Source organism: Leuresthes tenuis, unplaced genomic scaffold, assembly GCF_036924035.1.
Source record: "Leuresthes tenuis unplaced genomic scaffold, fLeuTen1.0.hap1 SCAF_2, whole genome shotgun sequence".
NCBI classification, from domain to species: domain Eukaryota; kingdom Metazoa; phylum Chordata; class Actinopteri; order Atheriniformes; family Atherinopsidae; genus Leuresthes; species Leuresthes tenuis.
Genome location: NW_027325356.1, coordinates 20817970 through 20832518, shown reverse-complemented (window position 1 = coordinate 20832518; position 14549 = coordinate 20817970). Strand labels below are relative to the sequence as shown.

The following is a 14549-nucleotide window of genomic DNA, read 5'->3' as shown; positions in this document are numbered from 1 at the left end:
CCCAAACTTTTAAAGAAAGACGTAGGAGAAAAGAAGTTAGATGTTAAACTTTATTTGAGACTGAGCTGTAGTTGTACACTCGACTTAACATTACAGTGACATCTCTAAAGATTGAAGTGTACACATACAGTACATTCTCTGCAATTTTATGAAGATAAAAAGACCATTTAAGACCTCGACAAATATTGCAAACAGATGTATAATTTCCACAAGTGGTTGACGACCGCAGCAAAGTAAACTGAGCTTTGGCTGTCTCAATGTCAAAAAACCAAGACATTCAAGTATAGTCAGAGATACAGAAGAGGTATATCCATGAATTGATAAATTAAAAAAGGCCACAGATTCATTCCTAATAGCACAAAACACTACATTAAAAAATATCTTGATTTAACTAGATGGGAAATTGAATCAATGTGCACAAAAAAAAAAAAACACGGCCTCAACTGTTAAAAATCAAGAATTTAAAAAAAAAAAAAAGTTTAGAGAAAATAGTCAAATTTTCAGGTGAATGAAACCCCATCAGCATCAAACTGCAACAGTTAAAACAAATCAAGGAGACTAAGTTTTTCACCATTGCAATGTCATGATGTTGAGCAAAAGTGCATCTACAAACCGATTTACAAATGCAGCTAAAATGAGAAAAGTTTTGGTCATTTGTTCTTTTCTCCTGTAAACAGTTCAAGGAAATCATCGTGGCAGCACTTGGTGACTTCTACCAGAAGTTAAAGGTGATTAAAAGTGGATCGCGTTCGGACGCATTTCCCTGCAAAATACTGCTTACTGTTCAAACGTAACCCGAAGATGACTGAAATGTAGGAGAACATCGAATTGGACTGAAAGTGAATAACTCCAATACAGTAAGATGGTGATGCTGGTTTGATTTGGCAAAACATTTCATGGTGGAATAAACTGTAACAGTTATGACATGAGAGGTAAAGAGACAAAGTACACATGATGATACAACTACAACAACCAAAAAAGAAAAGAGAAAAAAAAAAGAAAGAAAAGTTCACTCATTGCATCCTGATAACATGGCTTTGGCCCGTTTCTTAATAATCTTCATCCTCTGACTCTTCTTCCTCAGCAGTCTCCAGCCAGGTCAGCCACTGGTTCACCTGGAAAACAAAGGCAAAACCTCCATTTATGAACAACCGCAACAGGTTATGGGAAAGCTTTTTAAAGAAAATCTACAACAGCTGTGGTCCAAAACAAAACAAAAAACTACCTGAAATAATGCTTTGCCCTTCCCAGGATACTCTTGGGTAACGTCTTCTTTCCATGAGAGGAAGGCTTCTTCTTCAATTATCTCCATGTCATAAAGGTTCACAAAGTAGCGCAGCAACATGCCTACGAACAAGAAAAACGAACATGAAACACCGGAAGTCACCACGTGACAACAATTAATACAAAAATAAATATTAAATAAAAAAAAAAAAAAAAAAAAGCACCTTTGGGGAATCCCTTGGCATTGCAGTGCACTTGCAGAGCATACAGCGCTCCGACCTGCAGGTCAACGTGATCGTGGAGGAACTTCTGCATCACGGGCTTGAAAGACAACAACAGCTTCTTCTCTTCATCCAGCTGCTCCTTACTAGGAGTTGCAAACTGCTCTTCGTCGTCCTCGGGGTTAATTTCGTAAGCAATGAACTGCAGAAAGCTGAGAGACAACAGGACGGTGAGCACCACTGGGAAATGTTTCTGCCTAAAATGCTCAGCGATGCGTTAGATGAACACAATAGGAGGCTGCTGATAAAAGGCAACCGCTTCATCAGCAGACTGATGCAGTCGGGCGGACGGTTCACTGCCGTACCTGGTCACAAGGATGTTGACGAAGCCTCTGTCGGTGTGGAGTTTAGGAGAGATGTTGTCTTTGATCCACTTGTAGATGGACTGTGGAGAGGGATCTACTTTGATCTGCTTCAGCAGCTCCTTCTCTAGTTTCATCAGTGGGAACAAAAAGCTGAGGCCTTTGCCCTCCAGAATCTCCAGCATCCTGTCCTTGTTCTGGTCAATTTCTGACAGCGTAAATAACAACCAATCAGAAGGAGCACGAGACTTTCTGTTAAACTACTTAAAACCAAATCTGGCTCTTAACGAATCAAAATCGTCACGAGGACAGTGTGGAGTCTTGGGCTTACCAGGCAGCATCTTCTGCATGTTGACCTTGCTCTGCTGGAACAGGTCGCTCAGCCACTCGCGGTCCTTCAGTTTGACCATCTGCTGCAGGCAGAGCAGAAACAGTGGGAAATGCGCCCCGTCCTCCAGCTGATGGGCCAAATCACCAATGCTGACCAGGTCAGCAATTATAGCTCGTGCTGCAAACTGAGCCAAGTAAGACTTCACCAGAGGGATCTCTTCCTCGATCTTGGGACACTGGTCGAGAACACCCAGCACAGCCTAGAGAAACAGCATGAACATGCTAAATGCTGGAGAACTGCTCCATGTTTAGGTGCTAAAGCGTGCACTTAATACACCGATCATTTTTAAAAAGTTACTCACCTGCATCAGATTTTCACCCGTGATTATCCCCTCAGCGTAGAGCGCGTGGAAGAGGTCGCTTGCATGTTCTTTATCTTCATCCGAACGATCGAGGGAGTAGACAATGATCTTGTTGAGCATCTCACTCAGAAAGTGCTTGGGAGGTTTCATCTCCCGCACAGCGTTCACTGCTTCATCGATGTTGCTGCTGTTCAGGTAGTCTGCCACTAGTGTTTCCTGAAACAAGACAACCCCCCCACATGCTGTCAGATTTGGTACGCGAGACAAGTTAGACAGAAAAGAGTGTGTGCTCGAAGAACTTACCGTCATTTTACGCAGCTCTTCCTTTGTAGGTGGAGCTTTTTTATTGGACTTTGCAGGTTTTTCTTGAATAGGTGGAGGATTTGTTTTGAGGCCAAGCTGTGGGACAAAAGAGAAAGCAAAGTGAGAATGTGCAACTGCCACATCAGCTCAATATATTCGTTTACAACTCGTCAATAAGTTACCTGTCCGATGGGGGAACCGTTTTGAGGAACCATAGTCATCTGTGGTGGCAGTTTTGGCACTTGGTTTTTATTTAAGATGAAGGACTGTGCTGGCCTCAGGCTGATCTAAACACAGCAAAGACACCGAGATTATTACTTCGTTATACCATTAGATTGCCACTTCAGCTTTTTAATTGTCAACCCCAGTTTAGATAGAGCCAATGACAACGGTTGTAATTGTTGTCAGTGTAAGTGCTTGTACCTCATCAGCATTCAGTTTCCCCTTCTTGCTGAACCTTGGAGCCATATCCTTTGACTGCATCTGGACCGAGTGATTCTGCTTATGGCTGAAAACTGGTGAATTCTGCCCCTTTAAGATAGTTCATACAAGAGTCAATGATAAATGCAGAATATCAACAAGCAAGAAAAAAAAAAAGAAAAAAAAGAGGCAAACTGTTGCATTTACCTGGTTTTGTTTTACGAACGGCTTGCTTCCTGCTTCAAACTGAGGCTGATGTGAGCTGTTGCCATTTCCAATATGGCCATTGAAGAGCGGGGTGGTACGATGACGACCCATGGTGGGGGAATAGTGGTCCTGAATTACTCCTGGACCAGTCCCAATGCCAATCCCTATCGACACAAAACGCAGAGTCATGAAAACGCTCCTGAGATTCAGTCAGGAAGTAGCAAAACTTTATTGGACGAAAAAGCTCTAACGCACCTGGCATTTGTCCAAACATGTCAGCAAGCCCACCGAGAGGTTCCCTGTCAAACTTAATCTTTGTTGGCAGGAAGGAGGTGTTGTCCATGAAGAAGTCGTTCCTCATATCATTTGAAGGTGGAATAAAAACACCCAAATCCTGCAAAACCCAGACAGACTGCAGTTAGACTATGGACTGCTTGCCTTCAGTTCTTACGGGTCTGTGGTGAATGGAGAAAGTAAACTTACTCTCACTGCCTCCTGGCGAACTTGGCTGATGGTCTTCGGCCCGTTGTCGATATAAGCTTTGCGAGGAACCCAGTTGTTGTCTCGCAGCTCCACGGTGTTCTGCAGAAGGAAGCGAATCCTGGCTGGCAGTTCCTTGTTGCCCGCCAAGGATCGCATGCGGCTAAAGTACTGATCTATCAAAGACTGGACAGAAAACCCATTTGTCAGTCGAACGTGCAAAAATATTTCACAGGTACAATATTGATTACTTATCCCCTTTGCTTCAGCGCACTGACCTTAGCCTTATCATGATCGATTTTAGGTCCCACTGTTTTCATTATCTGACAGAGGCATTCCAAATCTTCACCCATATCCTTGAGTTGAACTCTCTTCTTCTTTTCCAGAAGCTGAAGAAGAAAACGCATTCCATTTACTCGCATTTACAACTATTTCAGGACCGACTGTCCAATTTTGGGAACGCACATTTCCATGTAAACCGTTAGCTGAAAGAACTTACTGTTTTGATGCACTTATGAAGGATGGATTCGTGGATAAGATTGAGTTTGCCAAGTTCACCGATGAATTTGATGTTTCCAAGCATCTTGATTTTTGCAATAGCACGCTGCTCCTCCTCCTCAGAGGTGAGTGGGCCATCAGTTTTGTCAAAGACTGGACAAATGAGAAAACAAGGAAAATTGGAGCAAAACGCAACAACGGAATTTCTTAATGGACCACAGGTATCAGAAATGATGCACTCACGGTCCACATTCCTGGCACGGTTCTCAAATTCATCTTGAAGCTTGGATATCAGAAGCCTTCTGAAGGTCTGGAATAAGTCAAAAGTAAAGACAAATTGATATTGCAGAGAAAAAAAAGAAGTATTATTTTTATCATTTAAAATTAACTTACAGTATTCTGCTTTTGTGTTCCTTGACTTTCTGATGGGTCCTCAAAGTTTGGTGCATCCTCTGCCAAGCGAAGACATAGTTGCGCATAAAGCTGGCTGTACTTGGGCTCTTCAAGGGCTTTGTCAACAATCTACAAAGGAGGGAAAAAGCAACAAATGAATAGGCTGTCTGAATACATTACAGGACAACTTGGAGAAAAAAGACGAGAATACTCACCAACAAGATGATTCCTTTTAAGACAAGTTTTGAATCTACACCTACATTGAGGAGCTCCAGGCATAGTTTGTCAAACTTTTCAGGAGTCAACTTGTTAAGTATGCTAACGAAGAAGAATAACAAGGTTCAAAACCATGATTTGCATGACACTGCTCAAACACTCCTGGTAATTTTAGAGACAAACTTACAATTCAAACAAACTTAAGTTTCTTTAAAACGACCGTTGTAATTTGGGAGTTGCAATGGGAACTTACCCTCTCACTTTCCTGAAAATTGAATCATTTTGCCCTTTCTCGTTGGAGGAGTTGGCATCTCGTCTAGTGCTTCGAGAAGGTACCCATTTCTGAACGTTGGGACCTGGGGTTTTCCCCAGGAACTCGCTGTTATGGACAAAACATGGTCAGTGTCACAATATCTGCAACATCTCCATAACCTTTGTGATGTGCTGGCAAAGCTGACAAGCCAACTGCTGTTTATAAACAACAACATTTATCTTAAGTGCTGAAATGGGAAACTTATGACTTTATTGAAAACCACAGCAGTATCTGGGTGAGGAGTCATACTGTTATGTTAAATGGGGCTGACAAATCCATTCTGAACGGACAACATGTACTGATGGGAAGGAGTTACACCTGTGCATAATTCACAAGTTAAAGAGATCATTTAAAAAAGGGGTAAATTACCCGTTGCAGACAGTCTTGGGATAGTGCTGGGGTGCACCCCCACCTCCCCCCTCTACACTGTGAGACACAAACGAAGTTTACTTTGCTTTACATATTCTGAGTCATTTAAGACATTTGAGTTCTATTGTTTAGGTTGAGCTCTTAAAGAGGGACATGTGTGTGTGAAAATGCTGACTGTGCAGTGTGTATGTTAAATACCGGAAACGAGAAGGTCCCCCTGGTGCAACGACACTCTCCACTTTGGCGGCTTGACAAAGAATATCTGAAAAGAATCGAGTTCTAGGTGTGGGGCAGGAAAGAGCGACCTAGAGGGGACAGACAGGTACACGGTAACGAGTTAGCCAACGATAAACAAAACAGAAAGTGAAGACAAACACAGTCATGTCTATCATTTTTAGTGGCATAATATCGACCGGCATAGGTCAGTTTTTTCCAGTGAGCATTTAATGGATTTTCACCGAATAGTTGAGTACGTGAGCGCCGACACGTGCCTGTGTGAGCGAGCGCTAGCATATTAGCTTAGCACACAGCCAGCCACAAAACAACACGATTACGTGTCAACGCCAGATTCCCAGCAGCTGCGAGATTCGCTAATCTCAACCTCCATTTTTCCCCCGGTTCTCCTAAACATAAATCACCTATAACTGGAAATCACGTAATCTCAGTGACCCAGTTAAACCTCACACCAATCATGAGAGGCCGCTCAACAGGAAACGCCGTCCCTAAAAGTCGATAAAAAAAGAGAAAAAGATATCAAATACTCTGACTGAATTAAGGGGATTTTTTTTAAAATCCCAGTGATCGTTATTAACGTGATGCAGAACAGTTTTCTGTTTACTTGCAAATACCAGTTTCAGGCTAATATACCCAACTGTTGAGATTTATTGTGATCAAAACGCTGAGATCCGGTTAAAACCTCGTTTTCATCGGCGTGTTCGTTCTTTAGTTTTGAGGAAATCTTCGGGAACAAAGATGTTAAAGATTTCTGTGGCAAATCAAGTCAAGACGGGGAGTCACATCAGCTGGTTTTATGAGGTCTTTGTTCAGACACCGGATGTCCACATCGCGACATCTTAGGGAAGGGGGGGGGGGGTTGTTCTCGAGGCCGCCGGTAAGCTAATAGCTAAAAAGCTGTAAACATCTCCCGACACCCACTTCGACTTTACCACTACGCTAAACCAACACGACATGGAGTTAAACGAAGAGAGTGAAAGCTAAAACAGCAAAAAACAAAAAACTACAACTTTGTGGGGTTTTTTCCGCTTCGTTAGCTGAAAAAACCCTCGACGAACTTCCTACTAGACCAGTTGGTTAGCTCACGTTAGCTAGCCCAGGAAAACACGGACATATCTTACCTTTACAAAAGGAACGTCAGCTTAATAGTTGGCTCGTCAACCAAAAGATAAAAAATAAAAACAGATTTGAAACTAAAAGAATATGTGATGACACCACTGAGTTTCGTAATATTGTTATAGGATCAGACACACTAAGGCTCAGATGTGTCCACCACGAAGAAGGACTGCTGACTGTTCTTGTACGTCATGTGAACGCCGGTATTTGTATGGGGGGGCTGTCTCAAACGTCATCGACGCCAACAACGTAACGTGCAGTCAAGTCGGAACATTTCGCAACTCAATTATTTCCCAATCCTGTCCAAACAGGTAGGGTAGATTCTTTTACACGTTGTTCGGAGGACAAATGAACAATTACCGACCAAGTTACATGAACTGGGAGTTCAGTAGTAATACATCACACATACGTACGTTCAAACCAAGCCTAAAGTACTTATTTGAATACTTGGAAGACTTTTCGGAACAAATATTCAATATGTATATTTTAACTTTGATAATCATACAATATTATGGAGATTATGGAACCTATTTACAGACATCCTGCAGACCTATATATGCCTGAAAATTGATCAGAAGTGAGTGAAAAAGTTTACAAATGAATAAATAAATGATTAACTCATTTGCATAAAGAGGAGGTTGTCCGATGGTGCTGTATACCAGCAGATATTAGTTTTCAGATGGCTGCAGGTTGTGCGGACTGGCTCTGCACAGACAACTCACCTCACAAAAATCATTGATTCTGTGTCAGTCTGCACACAAAGCAAAACAGTCCCGTTCATTTTCATCTTTCCAAACTCACACACAGATCATTTTTAGCACATGGGAGTGAGTTGGTTGATGAAGAAGGGGAAAATATTTCCAGAGATCAAATTTAGATATTGAAGGAAACAACTGAAGGCCATTTATGCAGTATTGGTTAAAAAAATGGGTTAATTGTATGATTTTGTGTTGTAATAATAACATGTACCAAATGGAACAAAAATGGTCGCTACCAAAACTCTATAATGTTTTGATCATTTCAGGGAGATTCTGTTTTATTCCCCTGAGTGCAAGGCTTAGGGGAAGAAGCCGTACCTGAAGAAGCCGTACGAAGAGGACAGATGCTGATAAAGGACTCAAACATATCGCCTCTCTCACTGATGCCCAAATGCTCTATGAGCCAGCTAATAGTAGAAGTTTGAATCTGCTGTGACAGGCACATAAATGATTGATAGAATTATATTTACTGACCTGCACACTCCTTCCTCCTCAAGTCCTCAAGTGTGGGGTTGCGAAGAATAATATAGAGACATGAATTACCGCCTGAGGAGTCCTCCTGAGTTTTCTGACCATCCGACCTTTCCAAAACTAATGAAACATTTCCATAAAATGTCCAGTGAGTATTTCTGTGCCTCAGAGGAGGAATTAGAACCTTGGCAGTGATCACCTGATCTTTTCGGTCGTACCACCATTTGGAGAAATTCCCCCCATTTTCCTTCTTTAGAGCAGCTTTTAAAAAATCTTTTCAGCTCAGAGTTCAGGAAGGACTGCATGATTTTAACCCCAACGCTGGGCTGTATAACCTTATTTTATTTTTCCAGCCAAGGTGGTGTGCGGGCTATAAGAAGTACTGTGGAGTGTGTGTTTTTGTGAGAATATGATTACATCTTCTTGACACACGAACATGGCAGGATGACTCACCTGCTGCCAGTAAATGAGGGATGGGTAAGATTAGACAGGTAATGCCTCTTTCTGACTCAGTTTACTCTGTGCAGCCCATTATGAAAGATAAGGGCAGGCATAACCTTGGCTAGCACGATGACAAAAACAATCCAGATAAGACACAACGCGTGTTACAAAGGTTTTCATAAAGTGAGTTTCCAGAATTTATGACTTCTTTGTATGCCTTTGAATTACTCTTGTGGAAACACAATGTTAAATCTGTACACTCTAGTTACTTGTGATGTGGTCGGACCTGCATATCCAGACTGCCTGGCCTTTTTCTTTTAACGGCGTGTTTTGCTATATGATACCCACATGTGTCTGGAACAAATTTAACTTTAATGGTCAAAAGGGATACTTTCCTCGTAACTACATCAGGGATTTCAAACCTGTTTGGCTTGTTTGTTTCTTTTAAAGCAAAACAACAGAACAGAAAAACTTTTGAAAGTCTTTTTACCTAGTCACGAGTCTAATCTTTCTGGCTAATAATAATTTAGGCCATCTTTCTAATATTTTCTTTTCAAAAGAGCTAATCTGGTGAACGGCCACAGATATAGGCATGTCTACAAGTCATGAACTTACTGAAGAAGCAGTTAGAATATGATCTAAAAATGTATTCATTCAGCTTAATTCCTGAGTCTCTGAGTGGATATTTGATTATTTTCTTTATCGTCAAAGATGGGTTGAACCTCATTACATGCCTGCTCTGTTTTCTTCTGCCCTCCTATGGGACATCAATCATTCATCAAATGCAAGATGAAGCCAGTTGTCTCACAGTAAACACTCCACATTAATTAAGCCCAGCGTGCCAGTATAGTCAGCAAAACAGCAAAATAGTCATGTAGCCGGTCAGGGCTGGTGGGAAGTTAGTGTTGCTTTGATTTGCTTTTCCCTGAAGTGGACTTCACTGGTCCGTTGATGCTGTTTTAACCATGTTTGTATCTTTGATATTAAGCAGACAGATGATGGATACAAACTTTAGTAGGACTAAAAATGTGTCTTAAAAATGGTGTGGTTGCAACTGTGGTATATAAAAAATATTTACTTTTCTTTTTTTTTTTTACAATTTAAAGAAAAAGTTAAAGAAATGTAGAAGATCCCCATAATAAAACAAATTAACATCCTTTTAACTTGATTTAAAATGAACAATACTCTTTCATTTTACTGGACATGTTAAACAGATCTGTCCTCATTGTGTCATTACAACCTCAAACTTCCGCAAAATCTACCAAACTAATATGAGACCAGTCATAAATCCATGTAGTTACACCTGGAAATGATAAATTGTGGAACAACCCACAATTAGGCCAGATCCATAAAGCATTCAGATCAAGAGGTATACCAAGACAAATGGACAGCAACTTACAAAATTACCGTTGCTCTTGCCAGAAGTACAGCAGTAGGTTAAAAAAGCTATAAAACATCTTTGTAAGTGACCTGAGGGGGGAAAAAGGCAAGAGAATATATCTGCAGCTTCCAAAAGGGCCAATAACCTTTAATGAAAGGAAAATGAAAATAACTCCTGTGGAAGACAAAGTGCTCTGCTGAGGAGGAGCAGCGAGTCACAGCATCCGTCTTTCACCAGCTTCACCCCCAACCATTGCTGCACAGGTCTGATGATCGATTCTATCTTTATACAGATAGAATAAACATGAACTGACACTAAATGCTGAGAAATTCTCCAGTAGAGCCTCTCCCGGAGTATTGGTTTTAAACCAGGTGATTTTAAGCATGCAAGGTATGAAAACATTTGTAGTCTGTCCAGTACAATAAAATGCATTAAGCTGAGGTCAGATCAAAGCATTCTGAGATGTATTTTCCTTTAGACCGATAAAGCTTAACAATGACATAACATTTACAAAGGAATTGAAACAGAATGCATCAGGGCAAACAATATAAAAAGAAATAAGTTAATATGAATTCAAATTCAGTCATTTTAGCCATGAAAAAGGATTATAAACCACTAGGATAGACTCATTAAAGGTAGCTAAAGAGAAATTATAACAAGCTATATATTTATAGTTTAAGCTTAAGCTTTGAAAATTAAATACGATGTAAGAAGGAATACTGAGCTGAACAAATTAAACCTGTGTTGTATCGAAGATCATTTCTTAGCCAGTAGATGGTACTATAGTGCTTCCTGGCAAGTTTTTCTCTTGCTCATACAGAAAACATCAGTTGTGCTCTTGAAACTTAGCATAAAGGTCACTGAAAAACAATAACAGTAAAGTTTCTTAATTATGAAAGAGGCGTACAAACAGCCTGTCAGACCTTAAAAAGTAATGTAAGATTTATGTTATTTACCATACAAAGATCAGCAAACTGTGGATTTGCATGTGACTGAACACCATGTGAAAAAACACTGCAGTCAGATATTCTTAAAATGCAAAAAACAAACAACTTTACCACTCAGACTAACAAAAACATTAATCCACGTGATAAGGTTGTTGTACGGGTATAATTAGCTCTCGCTCAGCGTATTGTAGGCTGTTATTTCTAAGTGTCTAAGTACATTTAAAGTACACCTAAGCACGTCTCTTAAGTACATTTTCATATATGATATGCTGAAAAGCACAGGTGTAACAAACATCGTTAATGGTGTCAGTTCTCCAGCGATCAAAACACATTTTTTACAGCTGACATTTTGTCAGCTTATCAGTGTAATTGATAACAAATAGAAACGACTGCATTCCATTTAAGTGAGATGGCTGACAGATGGTTGCAGTGTGCAGGCTTCCACACTGTCATGCCTTACAGGGACTCCTAATAAATGAGCCATAATTAAGAAAATTTGCTTTAGCTGGGCTTTTCGAGTAAAAATATCTGCTGCTGCTGTAGCAAAAAAAGCTCTTAGCAGAGACTTGAACATCTGAATCAAGTGTAGTTGTAATATTTTCGCTTCATCAAATAAAAATGAGAAGCAGGGTCTGATACATTGCATTAAAAAATCTGCTATGTTTTAAACAGCAGATAGTTAATTATTCCCATGGTTCTGCTTAATACTAAAAGGAGCTCTAATATTTGAATAAATGTGTTGTTGAGAAGTGGTTAAACGTAGTGTCTTACCGCAGTGACCTTGATTCAGGTCTGACTGCATTACCCTTTTTTTCTCTTTTGATTGAACTTCCAAAGAAAGGTGCCATGTACATCATTTTCAATAATGATAACCTAAGTTCATACAGTGTCTTTCATGAAACCCAAGGTCGCATTACATGGATGACTCGACTGTGCAATAAACAAACCACAAACAATGAAAGGGATTCTGGTGGGGAGGCAGAGCTGAATTAAATTGTGGTGAATACAGTATGGTGTCAGTAGTAGTATAATAGTATGTATGACATGATATCTATGAGCTCTTTGACACATTTTGTTTTTAATGTTATGTGCAGCGTTAAAGCTGTGAATATAAACAGCATTTATTGAGTTGACTAACCAGATTACAGATAGCTGTAGAACGAGTGCAAGACATTTCACATACATGTGTTGCACTTGTGCATATGTGTTCTGTTAAAATATTTATTGGAAGAAATGTGACAGTCAGTTGTAATCCAGGCCAACCACAATAGCAGATGGGTTAGGGGCTAAAAGTGTGGCTTGGGACCCAAAAGGCGCAGGTTTGCTTCCCTGCCATCAGAACAAAATGTGGGTAGAAGATGATCTGTGTTGGGATGAGGTGCCCTGACTCAAGGCACCCATACTTAGCCCCAATTTTCTCTCTCTGTGTTGTAACTACAGCTGCCCACTGCTTTTAGATTTGAGCTGAAATTGCTCGTAGTGTGTTCTTGATTTCAAAAGGGTTAAATGTGGAGGTCAAATTTCTATGTGTGTCACAGCATGCTGGCACAGATTCTACATTTGTTTTTGTTTGGACCGGCTTGATTTAATTCAATCTTCTTTTTCTTTAAAGCTGCCAAAGTGATACAGAGAGACACAACAAGCACACTGCAAACATTCATGTGTGTTTGATGTCATGCTTTCGGTTGTACAGTACATCTACATTTTCTCTCCCACAATATTCACTCTTAATCTCATAAAATATCTACATTTAAGAATTAGCACACCCCAGAGAGACATGCAAATGCTTTAAGATTAAGACTTTTACTACCCCATACCTGCCGCGTTGAACGCTACGACGTAGAATGGCTCTACAAGTGTGAAAATCATCCATTAAGGAATCAGAGCAGCAGGGGAGAAAAAAAATCCTCTTTGGAATGCAAATTTAATTGACTGGACTCTGCGCATACAGAACACAAATCATATTGAAAACAACTGTGGTTTGTCTGAATTATTCATACATTCTGGTCTACTGAGTTGCTCTCCTCATAGCACCCTCACCCTGTACAACAAGGTATATATTGTGTCAAAAACTTATTGCAGTTTTCCAGCTTACTCCCACTGTCCTCAATCATTCAGGACACATCTCATATTTATGACATCAGAGTTTCCTTTCATGCCATCTAATTAGCATTTATTATAGGTGATGGAGTGATCTGTACATGGTAGTGATTGTGTGTGGCATTTCAAGTTAACATACAGGACTCACAGACTTGCTCAGACTCAACGTGTGCTTGATATTCTGAGCACACCCTACATGAATATGCTGAGGTAGAGCTATGGTGGCTGTCCTGTGTGCCAAATTGTGTTGGGCTTGAGGGACTGCCTGAGTCATCAGTGACAAGCCCTGTGTCTGATTTTAGCTCTGCTTACACTCCAGATGGGCTCCACCTGGATCTGGTGCTACTATCATGACATTTGTTGGTGACAAGAGCATTCACTGGAGACAAGTCGAAGTGTTCTCTCTGTAATAAGCCAAAAGGGGACACGAGACAACTTGCTAATCATTTAGTTTTTGATTCCCAAAAGGAGTTTGATATCGCATCAAATACCGTTTACCAGTGACTTTGTTTTAGTTGTGTACTTTAGGTATTGGTCTTACTGGATATTACACTGAAATGTCAACTCACTCCTCTCAGGCAGGTATAGGCATAATAACCCTTTAATGTCTGCACTAAAAAATGAATAAATAAACATAGAGAAATGTTAATTCGGCTTTTTTTTTTAAATTAGACTCCATGCCTGGCATAACAGTTAATGGTAAAAGTATAAAAATTTGAAAAAGCATAGGCATAACATATACTTACTTACAGCTTTACATACCTAATTACACACTCATGACTCAGACAGACTTACTTCTAAAACGTTTAATAAGAAACAGTAAAGTCACTGAAAAATATGCTCTACCAAAAGGTAGAGTGGGGCATAAAAGTTGTAAAAGCAAGCGCTGTCTGGTAAGTGTACATCTTAACATTATTAAAGTGAGTCTTTTAACCCAACCCACTGTGTGCAAATACTTTATTAATTACATTGGTTTGCCTTTCAATCAATTGATTTGTGTTTCCATGGTGATTTGCTGACAAATAGTATCGTCCTGAGGAGATGAAGGCATCACATCAGAATAGAACTATCACATACATAAGCCTTTTTTATTGATACATTATTTTCGCTGTAAATATTGCATTTCCTTCAACGTTTTGCACTACCTTTGCATTGCATCTAATCAACAAGGAACAACTGAGCTTATGATTTACACGCAACCATCTCTTTATTGAGAACAACTGGGAAGTTTAAAGGATTCCAATACAGCAGATCTGCTATAAATTTCATAGAAGCCCCCACAGTTTTTAATAATGTCAGAAAGGTGATAATTCTACTTTACGTTTATTATCGAGGTGGTGGTGGATGCTGGTGTTTCACTGGACTGCATTATAAACAGAAGTGTATTTAATGATTTGGTCCCC

The 14549-nt window shown here is 40.1% G+C and overlaps 1 protein-coding gene across 1 annotated transcript; it reads right to left on the bottom strand.

The window, feature by feature from the left end:
- Positions 1–36: 36 nt before the first annotated feature.
- On the bottom strand, positions 37–6003 carry LOC140301922 (eukaryotic translation initiation factor 4 gamma 2-like). Its single transcript, XM_072380605.1, has 19 exons — positions 5897–6003; positions 5270–5395; positions 5016–5118; positions 4801–4929; positions 4651–4717; positions 4409–4560; positions 4188–4298; positions 3913–4095; positions 3685–3823; positions 3430–3593; positions 3226–3333; positions 2985–3089; positions 2803–2898; positions 2500–2715; positions 2139–2397; positions 1811–2015; positions 1449–1657; positions 1226–1347; positions 37–1115 (listed from the first exon to the last, which is right to left on the bottom strand). Exons 6-19 carry the CDS (start codon positions 4490–4492, stop codon positions 1050–1052), a joined length of 2067 nt encoding a protein of 688 aa, XP_072236706.1. The 5' UTR covers positions 4493–4560; positions 4651–4717; positions 4801–4929; positions 5016–5118; positions 5270–5395; positions 5897–6003; the 3' UTR covers positions 37–1049.
- Positions 6004–14549: the final 8546 nt, after the last annotated feature.